The sequence below is a fragment of the Lycium barbarum genome, chromosome 11 (assembly GCF_019175385.1).
Source record: "Lycium barbarum isolate Lr01 chromosome 11, ASM1917538v2, whole genome shotgun sequence".
NCBI classification, from domain to species: Eukaryota; Viridiplantae; Streptophyta; class Magnoliopsida; order Solanales; family Solanaceae; genus Lycium; species Lycium barbarum.
The window spans coordinates 16,378,057-16,395,543 of record NC_083347.1 but is presented as its reverse complement, the minus strand read 5'-3'; the positions used below and the strand labels follow the sequence as shown (position 1 = coordinate 16,395,543).

At 41.9% G+C, this 17,487-nt stretch overlaps 2 protein-coding genes and 1 long non-coding RNA gene across 3 annotated transcripts; all 3 read right to left on the bottom strand.

Moving 5' to 3' along the window:
* Positions 1 to 887: 887 nt before the first annotated feature.
* LOC132617087 (uncharacterized) lies at positions 888 to 4,530 on the bottom strand. The gene is made up of 3 exons (XR_009573577.1): positions 4,040 to 4,530; positions 3,076 to 3,141; positions 888 to 2,151 (listed from the first exon to the last, which is right to left on the bottom strand). It is a non-coding gene; the product is annotated as an uncharacterized LOC132617087 (long non-coding RNA).
* A 3,100-nt stretch (positions 4,531 to 7,630) lies between these two features.
* On the bottom strand, positions 7,631 to 14,997 carry LOC132619489 (uncharacterized). The gene is made up of 3 exons (XM_060334383.1): positions 12,246 to 14,997; positions 7,676 to 11,347; positions 7,631 to 7,634 (listed from the first exon to the last, which is right to left on the bottom strand). Exons 2-3 carry the CDS (start codon positions 8,782 to 8,784, stop codon positions 7,631 to 7,633), a joined length of 1,113 nt encoding a protein of 370 aa, XP_060190366.1. The 5' UTR covers positions 8,785 to 11,347; positions 12,246 to 14,997.
* Positions 14,163 to 15,932, bottom strand: LOC132619488 (uncharacterized). Its single transcript, XM_060334382.1, has 2 exons — positions 14,638 to 15,932; positions 14,163 to 14,445 (listed from the first exon to the last, which is right to left on the bottom strand). The coding sequence occupies exons 1-2, from the start codon at positions 15,930 to 15,932 to the stop codon at positions 14,163 to 14,165; spliced, it is 1,578 nt and encodes a 525-aa protein (XP_060190365.1).
* Between the last annotated feature and the right edge of the window lie 1,555 nt (positions 15,933 to 17,487).

Sequence of the window (17,487 nt, the reverse complement as noted above, 5' to 3'; positions counted from 1 at the left end):
AAACAATTGCTTTTCTATTTGGATTAAGTTTTCTTACACTATTAGTAATATGTTTTAGTTTTACTTATATAGCTCTGTGTGTATTTGTACTTGACGCTCTATATTATAAACATACCTCTACTCCTACTAACTTTCGAAAAGCTCAACTATAACCTTCATAACCGAAGCCTAGATCCCAAAGATCTAACCTTTTTCTGATGAATGGCGCTTATTGAAAAGGAAAAGAAAAGAGAGAAAAGACAATTATCGCTTGATTCACCTATTTATTGTATGTGGTAATCTTGTTCGTCAGAAAATAATTAAATATAGACCGTACCGATTAATTAATTTGTCAGCTATGGATTTTAAATGTATCACATTTTTTTTTAATCTAATTGCAATTAGATTTCCCCTATGGATAGACTCTACGATAAAGTTTGAAGCCGCCGCTCCTATACATATATTCGCCGTATCCATTTCAACCATGACACGCACATTATATAAAACTTGCACGGAAGAACTTCAAAGATCTTTTTTGTCAAAATAGGGAAGTTTAAGATGGCGTAGGTAATTACTAAACTAAGAAAGATACGTATACTTTGTGATAATATGCAACATGACAACAGCCATAGCAGGTTAGCTATAGATAAAAACTTCTGTTCCAAACAATCTTTTATTATTGAGTGACATAAACTTGTCTATCCATTACTTAAATATTCATATATAAGCATGAGATGAAATGTGTGTAAACCTTTAGTTTTAAAACTTTATACAAACATTTGGCATATGTAGCTTTATCATAATCACAAAAAATATGTGTTAGGTTTTTTGCCTATCACATGAGTGCCAACTCCCATAATTCTTAGACAGAGATATGGTTTCTAAAAACTGATGTTGAGGACGGGATGTGAAAACTTTGACTTTATTCCAATCAAGATAACTACATTTCATATTAGCTTATTTATTTATATATATAATATACGCCTTAAGGAGGCGTGACCTTCTATTTCATCAACAAAAGATGTACAAAAGGTAGAGGTTAAAGCAATGAGCAAATCTCTGCAGAATTACATAAGCCCATCTGCTTACTGTAGCCAGCAAAACAGAGAGTAAACTTCTCAACTCTAAAAAACAGCTAACAACAAAAAGTGGCCTTATACAAGTATGTTCCTCCTCTGTTTATGCCTTATGGAGGCCATATTCTCTTTGTCCAATGAGTATGCCGCTGCAGCTTGATTAGGCAGATCCTTGCTATCATAGAATTGTTCTTCATCTTCTTCTATTTTGGCCAATGCATCCGCAACTTGATTCGCTTCTCTATAACAATGTTGAACAATGTTGGTTGTCTTAGCGAGCATCCGTTTAATAATATCAATGGAATCCTGAAGTTGCCAGGCTATATTGCTCTTACCCTTCACCATATTGATAATGACTAGGGAGTCACTTTCAAGAATAATATTTTGAAGACTTTGTGAGGTACACCATTGTAAACCATAAATTATAGCTTTTGCTTCTGCAATGTTACTGCTTCCTTTTCCCAAGTTTTTAGCATATGCCATAATGATCTGACCATTACTATCTCTTATAATACCTCACGCTCCAATAAAATCATCATTGCTATGATTGCCATCAGTGTTAAGTGTCACGACCCAACCCCGTAGGCCGTGACTAGTACCCGATCTGGGCACCCAAACACATCTATCAAATGCTATCTCAAATTTTATCAAACGCATTCAAGTATATAGCAGAAGCCGTCAAGGCTATATTTCAAATTTAGAAAATTTCCAGAAAAATTTCGGCAGAGTTTCCTTTGTTTTACCGACTATCCAAAATAACCCTGCGCACAGAAAATACCAACAAAGGCCACACCGGCCAACAAAGCAACATGTAAACATATGCGGACCGGCCGCCGCGGCGAATGGGATCGCCCAAACACAACATATACACGCATCCGTACAGGAAGACCCTAACCCACAAACATGTCCACAGACCTCTAAACAGACCGACAGAATCATATGACAGGACAGGGCCCCGCCGTACCCATGAACGAATATATATAAATGCACTAACAAATATATATACCAAAAATATAAGCTCCGGAATGAGAGGAGCACTCCGAATAGCAGAAGGGGGTGTCCTAAACCGGTGGATCACCAGGCTGTGCGTCTGTACCTGTGGGCATGAAACGCAGCCCCCGGATGAGGGGGTCAGTACGAAATATGTACTGAGTATGCAAAGCAGAAGGTACAGAAATAAGTCTTGAACAGTAATCGAATCAGAAGTATGGAAAATAATACATATCCAAAAATATCAAAATGTTTATTTCCAAAGTATAAATTATGCATAGGGCACAGGAAAATATGGTCGCCCGCCTGTCGATGGCGCCATAACACAGCATAACACCAGAAAGTTTCAAATCACCGAATCCCCGGCACACATCACAACACAGCATAACGCCAAACATATATGGAACCCGGCCCTCGAGCGAGGAGCTCGGCGAACCATAAACACAGCATAACACCGGAATGTATCATAATACGCACGACAACCGAACCGGCCCGGGAACCGGCGAACGATATTATAGGGCACGAGCGGAGTAGTGAGGAATCATATGCATAAAGTCATTATCATAAATTCAAAAGATAAGTAAAATAGTCATATTTGAAATCGGAACAATAATTACAACATGTTCTTCCCAAAGTTACCGAAATTACATAAAGGGCGTCGCGGGACCCACAGACGAGTATAGACCCGAACTGAGCCCGCCTATGAAAAACATACCCATTTTATATCATACAAACTCCTACGAAAATTTCAAAGCAATCCGAGCTTTTCTGAGGAAGTTATGGGCGTTTGAACTTTTGGAATCGCTAAGGAACAAGCTTTGAAACCAAAAATCAACTTTCATGAAATCTTTACAAATTATAAACTCCAAGGATATAAGGATCAATGTTATGGCATATGCGCCCAAGAATACCAAGGAAACAAATACGAATCATAGACAAGCTCGGATTTGCGAGAATAGAGTTTCCTAGAGGCTCGTATCATGGCCTACTTTAACTAAAGCATGCCAAAAAGAAAGGTTACTTTACATACCTCAAACGCTCTCCAATATGATCCAACTCAAGCTAAGTCCAAACTAGGCTTCGGGCTGCCCACGATCTAAAAATAAGCCATAAAATGCCAAACATCAGCTAAAGACTTATTGGGCAATAAATTCCAATTTCGCCCTTACTTCTACAGAAATTCGGGCAGCATTTCCCCTGTAAATAGGCTGCCCCGAGAATTTCACTCGGCCATATCAATCAACAACAACCACCACAACCAACCTAACAACATTAATAATTAATCCGAAAGGTAATTCAACAATAATAGCTCTCTTGCCATCATTTATCAACTTTCATAAATTCAATTCGACGACTTACCTTCAAGCCAAAATCGACGCTTATATGCTCACATACTAACCCGAACCCATACCAAAACATTTCAAGACATTCTAAGCAATTTATACAACTTTTCCAACAATCCATAAATTTTCCCAAGCTACCCGAAACAGCCCCTAACCGAGACAGCCCCTCTAACTTTTTCTTCATTTCCAAATCATGGCTTGTATCTACAATTTACATTCTAACAATGCTATCTCATCAATATACCAATTACATTAAACATACAATAACCTCCAAAACAGTCCGCAACATTAACAACATCATTTTGAATCATTAAGCATTCATTTCCAACATCGAATTCATAACGACGACGACTAAAACATTAGGCGACATTAATTTATTCATTGCCATATAATGTGACCCATTTCAATCAACACTACACATACACATATATGGATGATTCCCAATTGTTCTTCATCTTACAATGATCATGATAAACTAACTAAGCATTAATTCATTAATTTAATATCACATCACTCACACACACACCACACGGCTCAAGCACCCAAACCCAACTCATCTCCAACATTCCATATTTCATGATTTTTCCTCCATTTTAGCATACTACAATATGCTTACAACATTCACAATAAATAAACAAGATCAAATCTTACCTTTGTTCTTCAACCCACAAGGAAGTTAGGGTTTGCACATCTCTTAAATGTATGACTTGATCGCTCCAACGATGTTTCCACGATACTTAGGGACCTCTAATTAGTGGGTTTGAGCCAAAGAATTATTTTTTTGGGAAGGCTAAAAATGGAGTTGGATTTTCCTCCTCTTAGCCGTGAGCTAGAGGGAGTTGTTTCTCCAACTTTTCTTGATATTTTGCTAAGTGGTGAATAAGAGAAAGATGAGCTCTTGGTCATCTTTTAAGTCCACATATATTGTACAAGTGATCATGGCCCACACAAGTGGTGGACTAATTAAAATTGACCACAAAAATTGTGTGGGCCATTAAGGACCTACACGGCCAAGAGCCCCAATTAGCAAGATTTTTAAATCCCAAATTTATGAATTGTGGTCCCAATTTTTTTTTCCTAGGTGTTCAATGCCGACAATTTCATATATAACTTATGTCTCAAAAAAAAATCAAAAGGTCAAAATCCCGACTTCAGACCCCGGAATAGTCTTGGCCTTAAATTATCATAATTAATCCGGGTTGTCCCGATGTATAAAAATACGGGACGTAACATCCTCCCCCCCTTAAGAACATTCGTCCTCGAATGTTGGATTAGTTCTACGGATCTTACTACAAATTCGGGGAAAGATTCTTTTATAGCCATCACATACAAATCATTCATAAATCAACATAATCAAACATAGAAATCAGATTACCTAAAGGTACTGGAAATAGGTGAGGATACTTTTTCTTCATCTGCTCCTCAGCCTCCCAAGTCATTTCTTCTCGGTTATTATTCCGCCAAAGTACCTTAACAGAAGCCACATCCTTATTCCGCAACCTTCTTACCTGACGATCCAATATGGTTATAGGTTGCTCTTCGTAAGATAGCTCCTCCGTGACCTGTATATCTTCTGAAGGAAAGATTCTGGAAGGGTCACCTATACACTTACGAAGCATAGAAACATGAAATACTGGGTGAACCGCTCCCAAGTCAGCTGACAAATCCAATTCGTAGGCCACCTTGCCTATTTTACAAATAATCAGATAAGGCCCAATATATCTCGGACTGAGCTTTCCTTTCTTACCAAATCGCATAACACCTTTCATCGGTGACACTTTCAGGAACACCCAATCGCCAATCTGAAACTCTAACGGTCGACGTCGCTTATCGGCATAAGATTTCTGTCGACTCTGGGCCGCTAATAGTTGCTCTCGGATCAGTTTCACTTTATCGACCGCCTGCTGGACTACATCTGGACCAATTAATTGAGTATCACCCACGTCAAACCAACCGATCGGAGATCTGCATTTCCTGCCATACAAAGCCTCATATGGTGCCATCTGAATACTGGAGTGGTAGCTGTTGTTATAAGCAAACTCAATAAGCGGTAAATGGTCGTCCCAGCTACCCCTGAAATCAATAACACAGGCACGCAACATATCTTCCAATGTCTGAATAGTGCGCTCGGCCTGTCCGTCGGACTGGGGATGGAAGGTTGTACTCAGGCTCACCTGGGTCCCCAATCCCTCCTGAAATGATCTCCAGAACTTAGCTGTAAACTGGGCACCTCTATCGGAAATAACAGACACAGGAACTCTGTGCAGTCTCACAATCTCCTTAATATATAGCCTGGCATAATCTTCAGCTGAGTATGTAGTCCTAACTGAAAGAAAATGGGCTGATTTTGTCAGCCGATCAACGATAACCCAAATGGAGTCGTACCTCCGTGGAGTGCGAGGTAAACCTGTAATAAAGTCCATATTAATGATCTCCCACTTCCACGTCGGTATCTCCATCTCCTGCAATAGCCCACCGGGCTTCTGGTGCTCAATCTTAACCTGCTGGCAATTTGGACACTGAGCAACGAACTCTGCTATATCTCTTTTCATACCATCCCACCAATATAGGCATCTGAGATCATGGTACATCTTTGTCGACCCTGGATGAACAGAATATCGGGCATAATGTGCCTCGCCCATAACCTGTCGCCACAACCCTGCAACGTCAGGTACACACAATCTGCCTCTGTGAAATAACACTCCATCAGGTGAAATCTCAAACGGAGTCTTCTCCTGTGCCAGATCTGCATCTCTGTACTGTGCCAGAATAGGATCCTCATACTGATGCCGCTTAATACCTTCTGTAATAGAGGACTCAGCAATACCTCGAACCGAAACCCCAACATCTCCAGAATCAGCCAAGCGAACTCCAAGACTAGCCAACTGATGAATATCGCGAACCATTTCTTTCCTCCCTGATGGCACGTCTGCTAGGCTACCCATAGACTTGCGACTAAGTGCATCTGCCACAACATTAGCTTTCCCCGGATGGTAAAGAATATCAACATCATAATATTTTAACAACTCTAACCACCTCCTCTGTCGCAAGTTCAGCTCCTTTTGCCTAAAGATGTACTGAAGGCTCTTATGATCTGTATAAATATCAACGTGAACCCCATATAAATAATGTCTCCACATCTTCAAAGCATGAATGACCGCGGCCAGCTCCAAATCGTGAGTAGGATAATTCTTTTCATGTTTTCTGAGCTGTCGGGAAGCATAAGTTATCACCCTGCCGTGCTGCATCAACACACATCCCAAACCAATACCAGAGGCATCAATCACATACCAATCTGGACCCTCAGGAAGAGTTAGGACTGGAGCCGTAGTCAACTTCTCTTTCAGCAACTGGAAGCTACGCTCGCAAGCATCTGACCACTGAAACTTAGCTCCCTTCTGAGTCAGCCTTGTCAAAGGCGCTGAAATGGAAGCAAATTTCTCCACGAATCTCCGATAATAACCAGCCAATCCCAGAAAGCTACGCACCTCTGTCGGCGTCGTAGGTCTAGGCCAATTCTTTACGGCCTCGATCTTCTGGGTATCCACCCGGACGCCATCAGCCCCAATAATATGTCCCAGAAATGCCACTGAAGATAACCAGAATTCACACTTAGAAAATTTAGCATATAATTCCTGGTGCCGAAGTGTGCCAAGTACCGTCCTCAAATGGTCTGCATGCTCTGCTTCTGACCGAGAATAAACCAGAATATCATCGATAAATACGATCACAAACATATCTAAGAACGGTCTGAATACCCGATTCATCAGGTCCATAAATACTGCTGGGGCATTTGTCAGCCCAAAAGACATGACTCTGAACTCATAGTGCCCATATCGGGTCCTGAATGCTGTCTTGGGAACATCAGCCTCTCGTACCCGTACCTGATGATAGCCTGACCGCAGGTCTATCTTCGAGAAGTACCTGGCACCCTGCAGCTGATCAAACAAATCATCAATCCTGGGGAGGGGGTATTTATTCTTGATGGTTACCTTATTCAACTGCCGATAATCAATGCACATCCGCAGCGAGCCGTCTTTCTTCCTCACAAATAATACCGGAGCTCCCCAGGGTGACGCACTAGGCCGAATGAAACCCTTCTCCAATAGATCTCTCAGCTGTTCTTTCAATTCTTTTAATTCTGCTGGTGCCATTCTGTACGGAGGAATAGAAATGGGTTGCGTATCTGGCAACAAATCAATAGCAAAGTCTATCTCCCACTCAAGCGAGAGACCCGGAAGCTCATCTGGAAATACATCTGAAAATTCATTGACAACCGGAACTGACTGCAAAGTAGGTGCCTCGGCTGTAGTATTGTGTACACGGACCAGGTGATAAATATAACCCTTCTGAATCATCTTCTTAGCCTTGAGGTATGAAATAAACTTACCCCTCGGCGACGTTGTACTCCCGGACCACTCTATAACTGGTTCCCCTGGGAACTGGAAACGAACTACCTTCTGCTGGCAGTCAACATTAGCATAACAGGACGCTAAACAGTCCATGCCCATAATAACATCAAACTCTAGCATATCTAACTCCATCAAATCAGTTTTAGTACAACGATCAGATATGATAACAGAACAATCCCGATAAACCTGTCTGGCTATAACAGAATCCCCTACAGGTGTAGCTACCTCAAAAGGCTCTATCGGCTCGGATTCTATCCTAATCTCATTAGCAACAAGTGGGGAAATATATGATAAAGTCGAACCAGGATCAATCAATGCATACACAGATCGAGAGAAAACCAGTAATATACCTGTGACGACATTAGGCGACGCCTCCTGGTCCTGTCGGTTGGCTAATGCATAAATGCGGTTCGAAGGACCGCTAGAACCAGGAACTCCACCACGACCCCTGCCTCGGCCTGCTAATGCTGGTGTACCCCGTCCAGTAGGACGCATGGCTACTGAGGCTGAAGATGAACCACCGGCTGACCCGGTAGACTGAGCTGAACTGCCTGTACCGCCTTTGACCAGACAATCTTTCATCTGATGGCCCTGACGGCCGCAAACAAAGCATGCACCCGTAGCTCGGAAACACTCCCCCGGGTGCTGTCTCCCACAGTAGGAACACGAAGGTCTAGGTGGCCTCATCTGACTGCTAGAACCTCTGTCCAACTGTGAACCTGAAGCCCTGGAGCTCGGGCCTGCCCCTGAATATCCGGCACCCTCAGATCTCCTGCCGGTAAACTGTGGGGGTGTACCCCGTGATGACTGAGAAGGATATCTGCTCTGCTGCTGCTGCTGAGGCTGTCTGCCTCGGAAATCCCCAGAATACCCGGATGATCTAGCCCTCTTGGGCTGGCCCCTATCATCAACTCTGTCAGGCTGGCGCCCCCTGCGTCTATCCTCCATGCCCTGGGCGTGGGCCTGTATTCGGGCAATATCCATATCGTGCTAGGCCGCCAATACCAGACAACTGTCAACGTAATACAGATCTAGCCCCATTATATATCGGTGCATCCGGTCAGTCATGGTAGCTACATATGTGGGCGCATATCAAGCCAGTGAATCAAACTCTAAGCTGTACTCCCGAATCGGCCTGCCCCGCTGCTTCAACAGCAGGAATCGGTCTACCCTGGCGCGCCTCACCTCCGGAGGTAGAAAGTGGGCCATGAAGGCCTCTGTAAACTCATCCCATACAGCTGGAGGGGCACCCTCACCTCTGGACAACATCCAAGACTCGTACCAATTGGCTGCTACGTCATGCAACCGGTATGACGCCAACTCAACTGACTCTGTATCAGAAGCACTAATCAGTCGCAGGGTCCGCTGCATCTGTTGAATAAACTCATGAGGGTCCTCTGCGGGCTTTGACCCGAAGAACTCTGGGGGGCCACAGGTCAAAAAATCACGGGCCCTCGAACTGTCGCGCCTGTCTGCCCGACCATCTCCTCCTCCATGTCTATGAACCTGCCCTGCTACCAGTCGAGTCAATAGCTGAACTGCCTCTCGCAGGGTACCATCGTCAGCCCCTGGCTGGGGAACTGGAGGTGCGGTCGTTGGAGCCTCTGGAGCTAATGGTGTAGCCGCCCCCCGACCCCTAGTGGCAGCGACTAGTGCTCCAGACTCCTCTGATGATGAAGACGTAGTAGAGTCTGCTGGCCGGGACGCAATATCACGCATCATTTGAGCAAGGGTCCGAGTACCCTTCTGAGCCCGGCTGGTCTCTCCTACCACGCCCTTTTTCTTCTGGGCGGTCGTCGCCTTCTTCGGAGGCATCACTGAAAAAAAAAAAAACAACAACGGATCAGAACAGAATCATCCTAATAGCACAGCTCTATCGCACGATCTAAGATTCAAAGGAAGGAAACACCCTAAATGTGCCGTAGCTTCCTGTTTATATATGTGGTGCACAACACACCGATAAACAAGACTCTACTAGACACGGTCTGTAGACATTCCGAGGACAAACCGCTCTGATACCACTTCTGTCACGACCCAACCCCGTAGGCCGTGACTAGTACCCGATCTGGGCACCCAAACACATCTATCAAATGCTATCTCAAATTTTATCAAACGCATTCAAGTATATAGCAGAAGACGTCAAGGCTATATTTCAAATTTAGAAAATTTCCAGAAAAATTTCGGCAGAGTTTCCTTTGTTTTACAGACTATCCAAAATAACCCTGCGCACAGAAAATACCAACAAAGGCCACACCGGCCAACAAAGCAACATGTAAACATATGCGGACCGGCCACCGCGGCGAATGGGATCGCCCAAACACAACATATACACGCATCTGTACAGGAAGACCCTAACCCACAAACATGTCCACAGACCTCTAAACAGACCGACAGAATCATATGACAGGACAGGGCCCCGCCGTACCCATGAACGAATATATATAAATGCACTAACAAATATATATACCAAAAATATAAGCTCCAGAATGAGAGGAGCACTCCGAATAGCAGAAGGGGGTGTCCTAAACCGGTGGATCACCAGGCTGTGCGTCTGTACCTGTGGGCATGAAACGCAGCCCCCGGAGGAGGGGGTCAGTACGAAATATGTACTGAGTATGCAAAGCAGAAGGTACAGAAATAAGTCTTGAACAGTAATCGAATCAGAAGTATGGAAAATAATACATATCCAAAAATATCAAAATGTTTATTTCCAAAGTATAAATTATGCATAGGGCACAGGAAAATATGGTCGCCCGCCTGTCGATGGCGCCATAACACAGCATAACACCAGAAAGTTTCAAATCTCCGAATCCCCGGCACACATCACAACACAGCATAACGCCAAACATATATGGAACCCGGCCCTCGAGCGAGGAGCTCGGCGAACCATAAACACAGCATAACACCAGAATGTATCATAATACGCACGACAACCGAACCGGCCCGGGAACCGGCGAACGATATCATAGGGCACGAGCGGAGTAGTGAGGAATCATATGCATAAAGTCATTATCATAAATCCAAAAGATAAGTAAAATAGTCATATTTGAAATCGGAACAATAATTACAACATTTTCTTCCCAAAGTTACCGAAATTACATAAAGGGCGTCGCGGGACCCACGGACGAGTATAGACCCGAACTGAGCCCGCCTATGAAAAACATACCCATTTTATATCATACAAATTCCTACGAAAATTTCAAAGAAATCCGAGCTTTTCTGAGGAAGTTATGGGCGTTTGAACTTTTGGAATCGCTAAGGAACAAGCTTTGAAACCAAAAATCAACTTTCATGAAATCTTTACAAATTATAAACTCCAAGGATATAAGGATCAATGTTATGGCATATGCGCCCAAGAATACCAAGGAAACAAATACGAATCATAGACAAGCTCGGATTTGCGAGAATAGAGTTTCCTAGAGGCTCGTATCATGGCCTACTTTAACTAAGGCATGCCAAAAAGAAAGGTTACTTTACATACCTCAAACGCTCTCCAATATGATCCAACTCAAGCTAAGTCTAAACTAGGCTTCGGGCTGCCCACGATCTAAAAATAAGCCATAAAATGCCAAACATCAGCTAAAGACTTATTGGGCAATAAATTCCAATTTCGCCCTTACTTCTACAGAAATTCGGGCAGCATTTCCCCTGTAAATAGGCTGCCCCGAGAATTTAACTCGGCCATATCAATCAACAACAACCACCACAACCAACCTAACAACATTAATAATTAATCTGAAAGGTAATTCAACAATAATAGCTCTCTTGCCATCATTTATCAACTTTCATAAATTCAATTCGACGACTTACCTTCAAGCCAAAATCGACGCTTATATGCTCACATACTAACCCGAACCCATACCAAAACATTTCAAGACATTCTAAGCAATTTATACAACTTTTCCAACAATCCATAAATTTTCCCAAGTTACCCGAAACAGCCCCTAACCGAGACAGCCCCTCTAACTTTTTCTTCATTTCCAAATCATGGTTTGTATCTACAATTTACATTCTAACAATGTTATCTCATCAATATACCAATTACATTAAACATACAATAACCTCCAAAACAGTCCGCAACATTAACAACATCATTTTGAATCATTAAGCATTCATTTCCAACATCGAATTCATAACGACGACGACTAAAACATTAGGCGACATTAATTTATTCATTGCCATATAATGTGACCCATTTCAATCAACACTACACATACACATATATGGATGATTCCCAATTGCTCTTCATCTTACAATGATCATGATAAACTAACTAAGCATTAATTCATCAATTTAATATCACATCACTCACACACACACCACACGGCTCAAGCACCCAAACCCAACTCATCTCCAACATTCCATATTTCATGATTTTTCCTCCATTTTAGCATACTACAATATGCTTACAACATTCACAATAAATAAACAAGATCAAATCTTACCTTTGTTCTTCAACCCACAAGGAAGTTAGGGTTTGCACATCTCTTAAATGTATGACTTGATCGCTCCAACGATGTTTCCACGATACTTAGGGACCTCTAATTAGTGGGTTTGAGCCAAAGAATTATTTTTTTGGGAAGGCTAAAAATGGAGTTGGATTTTCCTCCTCTTAGCCGTGAGCTAGAGGGAGTTGTTTCTCCAACTTTTCTTGATATTTTGCTAAGTGGTGAATAAGAGAAAGATGAGCTCTTGGTCATCTTTTAAGTCCACATATATTGTACAAGTGATCATGGCCCACACAAGTGGTGGACTAATTAAAATTGACCACAAAAATTGTGTGGGCCATTAAGGACCTACACGGCCAAGAGCCCCAATTAGCAAGATTTTTAAATCCCAAATTTATGAATTGTGGTCCCAATTTTTTTTTCCTAGGTGTTCAATGCCGACAATTTCATATATAACTTATGTCTCAAAAAAAAATCAAAAGGTCAAAATCCCGACTTCAAACCCCGGAATAGTCTTGGCCTTAAATTATCATAATTAATCCGGGTTGTCCCGATGTATAAAAATACGAGATGTAACATTAAGCTTTGTCCATCCCAGAGGAGGTCTGATCCATCTCACTATAATGCATTCAATTTTGTGAGGACCATTTATAGCTAGTTTGTTTGCTAAGATCTTGCCATTTCCAGATCCACTAAGTAGTAGACATCGTCTTAGAGATTATCCATTTTATATGATGAAATTCCTGGTAAATGCTCTTGGATTTTGAAACTTTTTTTGATCCACCGAACCATTTTATTGATTTTCCACTGCAAAAAACACATACAAAGAGACCAGGCTTTAATTGCCTCTAATTTACCTCACCCCAGTCCTCATTACTCAGAAAAGGAAAACATTACTATTCTTGCTATGCTATTGTGTGTACAGCTCTGCTATCCATCTCCTATCTTTACACCTTTTCTTCCTATACATTATGTCAAAAGTTCTTTGTCTGCATTCCTGTTAGACTTGCTTGCTTACAAGGTGGGGCCTTGGTACTCTATGACTCTACAGTGCTTCATTTCTTGCCCTCCATAGACGATATATTAATGCATTTACTATTGCCCAAAGGAAGGCTTTGCTAACCTTACCTCGAACTCTTCTTGCATTATTTCTCCAAATGCCATTACTGTCATTCCTGCTTACTTTAATCTGCAGCCATTCCATAGTGACCTTCAAGCATTGTTGAGAAAATGCACATTTAAAGAAAATATGATCAACAGTTTCAGAGCAGTCTCCACATAACAGACATGCTTCCTCTTGGAATATGCCCATCTTACCGAATCTGTCCCTTGTCATCAGTCTTTTATGCATGGTGAGCCAGCATATAAAGCTGTTTGGAGGGATATTTACATTGTTCCACACCGCTCTCCACCAGGGCCCTCAGTACCAATCCTCATTCTCCAATTATATCCACTTTGAAGTGTATATTTTCCATTTGCTTTAAACCATCCATTATGTGTGTACCCAGCTGCAAATTTACTCCTCAACTTGCATATCTTCTTCCAATACCAACAGCTGTCCTGAGGAGGTTGATATTGCCACCATTCTGTCTTTTTTAAGTATATGTGGTTTACCCATTTGACCTAGAGATTATCAGTTTTGCTAGCTACATTCCATATGTATTTTGCCACAGCTGATTCATTCCACACAACACTATCCTTCACTCCCAGCCCCCCTTTCTTCTTTGGTCTGCATCTTATATCCCAGGAGATTAAAGGTGTTTTTCCTGTTTGCACCTGCCCACTCCAGATGAAATTCCTACATCTTTTATTATTTTTTTCTTCATGACCCCTTTTGGAAATATAAAGATTAAGGACCAGTATGCATGAATGTGCATCATTATAGAGTCACTAGCTGTACCCTTCCCGCATAGGTTAGGTTCCTTGATTCCCATGTTCTAACTCTGGCCACCATTTTATCACCAATGTTTCACATTCGATAGCTGCTAGTCTCTTAGATAATATAGGGATTCCCAGATATCTAAATGGGAGTTTCCCCTTTAAGTATTCAGTAAGTTCACAGAGATCCTCCACCATTTGTGTTGGCATGTTTGCAGAGAATATATTAGACTTTGCATTGTTAGTCGTCAGCCCTGATGCCTCTGCAAAAGTTTTAAGGCCCCTTAGCATGAGTACCACTGGGGTGAACTCCCTTTTGCTGAAAATGAGCATGTCATCAGCAAAGCAGAGGTGGTTTAGTTTCATGCTTCTGCATTTGGTATGATACTCAAATCCCTCTTGTTCTGTCACCCACTACATGATGCTTGTGAAGTACTCCATACAAATGACAAAAAGCAACGGAGATAGAGGGGGTCCCCTTGCCTTAATCCTCTTTTCCCTTTTATATTACCTTGCCACAATTGTTCTACCACTCACAAATGCACTTTGGTTCTCTGATATTATTCCGGGGAGCACTTCTTTCAATCTATTGCACATCATCATAGATATTATCTTATAAATGGTGTTGCAGCATGTTATTGGCATGCAGTTTAGTACTGTATCAGCATGTGTCCCCTTTGGAATCAATGTTATAACAGTATTGTTGACCCCTTTCAACACCCTCCCTGTTTCAAAGAATTCTTGCACCCCTGCTATCAGATCTTTTTTCACAATTTCCCAACTATCTTTGAAGAATTGGCTTCCATACCCATCAGGACTTGGGGCTTTATCCCCATCAATTTCCCACAGTACTATCTTTATCTCCTTTTCAGTGAATTTTTCAACCAGTCTGCATCTTTGCCCTTCATTCACCACAGTCCCTCTCCTAATGATATCACTATTTGCATGCTTTCTTTGGTTGTTGTTAGTTCTCAGTAGTTCCCGGTAGTAATCAGTAAAGGCCTTGGTTATACCTTCCATATCAGTCTTGCTTTGCCCATCAGCTGTTTTGTTTGAGAATATTCGATTATGAGTTCTTCTGGCCTTGATCACACTATGATAGAATCTAGTATTTTGATCACCTTCTTTGAGCCATTGTACCTTACTCCTTTGCCTCAGGAAGGCTTCCCTAGTTGTGTTCAGTTTGATGCATTCTTTGTGTAGCTTGATCTCCTGTTCTATTAGTGTTCCATTCCTAGGATCCTGTTGTATTAGGATTTGACATTGTGTGAGCTCCTCACTTGCCTTATCAGCTTGTTTCTCTATTTCACTGAATCTTTCTGTATTGAGCTTGTAGAATACATTCTTGAGCCTATTCAGTTTTCCCACTACTTGGAACATTTTCCTGCCTTGTATCCTAGCATCCCAACTTGCCTTCACCTTTTCTTTGTATTTGGGGACCAGACTCCACATATTAAAATATTTGAATTGTCTTTTTCCATGTGAGTTCCCATCCTCCCAGCTAATGATGCCTGGGCAGTGATCAAAAGCTCCTTCATTCTTGTAGTGCACCTTTGATGCTGGTAGTTTAGTGATCCAGCCATTATTTATCAATACTCTGTCAATTCTACTCATCACTTTATCTTCCACCCTTTGTATATTATTCCAGGTGAAATAAGCTCCTGATGATTTCAGATCTTTTAACCCCATATCCTTCACACATTTCCTAAAGTCTTTGAGCTCAGCTAGTGTTACTGGGCTTTCTAGCCTTTGTTCTCTGTTTAGGATGCAATTAAAATCTCCCATCACTGCCCAAGGCCCTTCCATACTGTCATATATATATATTTCTAATTTCCTTCCACAATTCCCTTCTTGGTGCATTGTCATTATACCCATACACCATGGTGACATTTATTTTGTTTCCTGTCCATCTGTGTTTTATTTTGCAGTGTATCAGTTGTGCTGTCACTAGACCAATATCAACTTCATACGTTGCTGGTATCCATACTAACCAAATTCTCCCCCCAGGATGTTCTGAGAGGTTTGTTGTGAATCATCATCCCGCACAAAGATTAAGAGAAGCTTGTTGGGATTTTACTCTCTTAATCTTTGTTTCCAGCAGTCCAAATAGACCCACCTTGGAGTTATGCATGAACACCTACATCTCTTGTTGTTTGGGTGCTCTATTCAGACCTCTGGTGTTCCAGAAGCCAATCCTATCCATGTGGAATGGGGTGTCCCCCACTCTTCCCATTTTCAGGGTCACCCATTTCATTTGCTACATTGTTGTGTTTTGCCTTGTCTTGCTGTGTTGCGTCTCCATTATTCCCTTCCTTTTCACCCCCAGAACTACTTTGGCCATTTTCTGGTTGCCCTTCCTTGTTCAGTGGTTCAAATGCATTGCTGGTGCTTAGTATGGTTTGCTCTGTGTTGTTGTGCTGCTATTTTTGAGGGGCAGCCTTGTATTGTTGTTTGCTGATGTGATTTGGCCCTACTGATGGGTTGTTTTCTTGTTGCTTTTCCAGCTGCTTTGGTTGTACGTTTGCATTTTCAACTTACTTGCCCAGTTTCAATTTCTCAGCCCAAGCTTCATCCCTTTTTTTGGTCTACATTCCCCTACTTCATGACAAATTTTTTTACATCTGGTACACATCACTGGTTTCCATTCATACTCCATATCCTGAGTTATTATTCTTCCACATTCATTTTCAAATATAATTTCTGATGGATACTCTTTGTTCAATGGCATTTCTACCAATATTCTCACAAATGTGAGTCTATCCCTTTGTGTTGTGGCTTTGTCTGCTTTTAATGGATTCCCGACCAAGCTGGCTATCTTAGTCAGTGCATGTTTTCCCCAGTATTTGATATCCAACCGTGGCAGCCTGATCCAGATTGGTACTTTGTCCATGGTCTCTTTATTAATGTCAATTTCAGATCTCCAAGGCTTCACTACGATTGGTTTTCTGTCAAACATCTGCACTCCTTTTTCTACAGCTATCTAAACAGTGGAATCGGACTAGGAAGACACCCCTATTCACCATTGCAACTTTATCAATTCCCATACCTTTCCATATTCTTTCAAAATATCCTTCCATTACATTTTGTGGTGGATTTGATCCTAGCACATAGCATACCGCCGTTGTACTCCAAAATTCTACTTCCTCCTTAATGTCATCTAGAGTGATTTTAACATTGTCAGATTCCTCTGCGCTCCCCGTTAGGTCAAAACCCTCATCAATTGGGATTTCTCCTACTACTCTACTCCATGTGCTTACTTGACTAGACTCTAGGATTTGAGTCTTACCTGATTTTTGTTGCCCTAATTCGTCCTCTGCCGCCATGTCTGCCCATGATTCCTTTGTAGAGTTTTGTTTGTTCT

Coding starts and splice junctions, on each gene's coding strand:
- LOC132619489 (XM_060334383.1), bottom strand. CDS start 8,784: ATGGATATTGCCCGAATACAGGCCCACGCCCAGGGCATGGAGGATAGA.
- LOC132619488 (XM_060334382.1), bottom strand. CDS start 15,932: ATGGAAGGGCCTTGGGCAGTGATGGGAGATTTTAATTGCATCCTAAAC. Junction 14,446..14,637: donor GGTAGAACAATTGTGGCAAG/GTAATATAAAAG, acceptor GCTCATTTTCAG/CAAAAGGGAGTTCACCCCAG.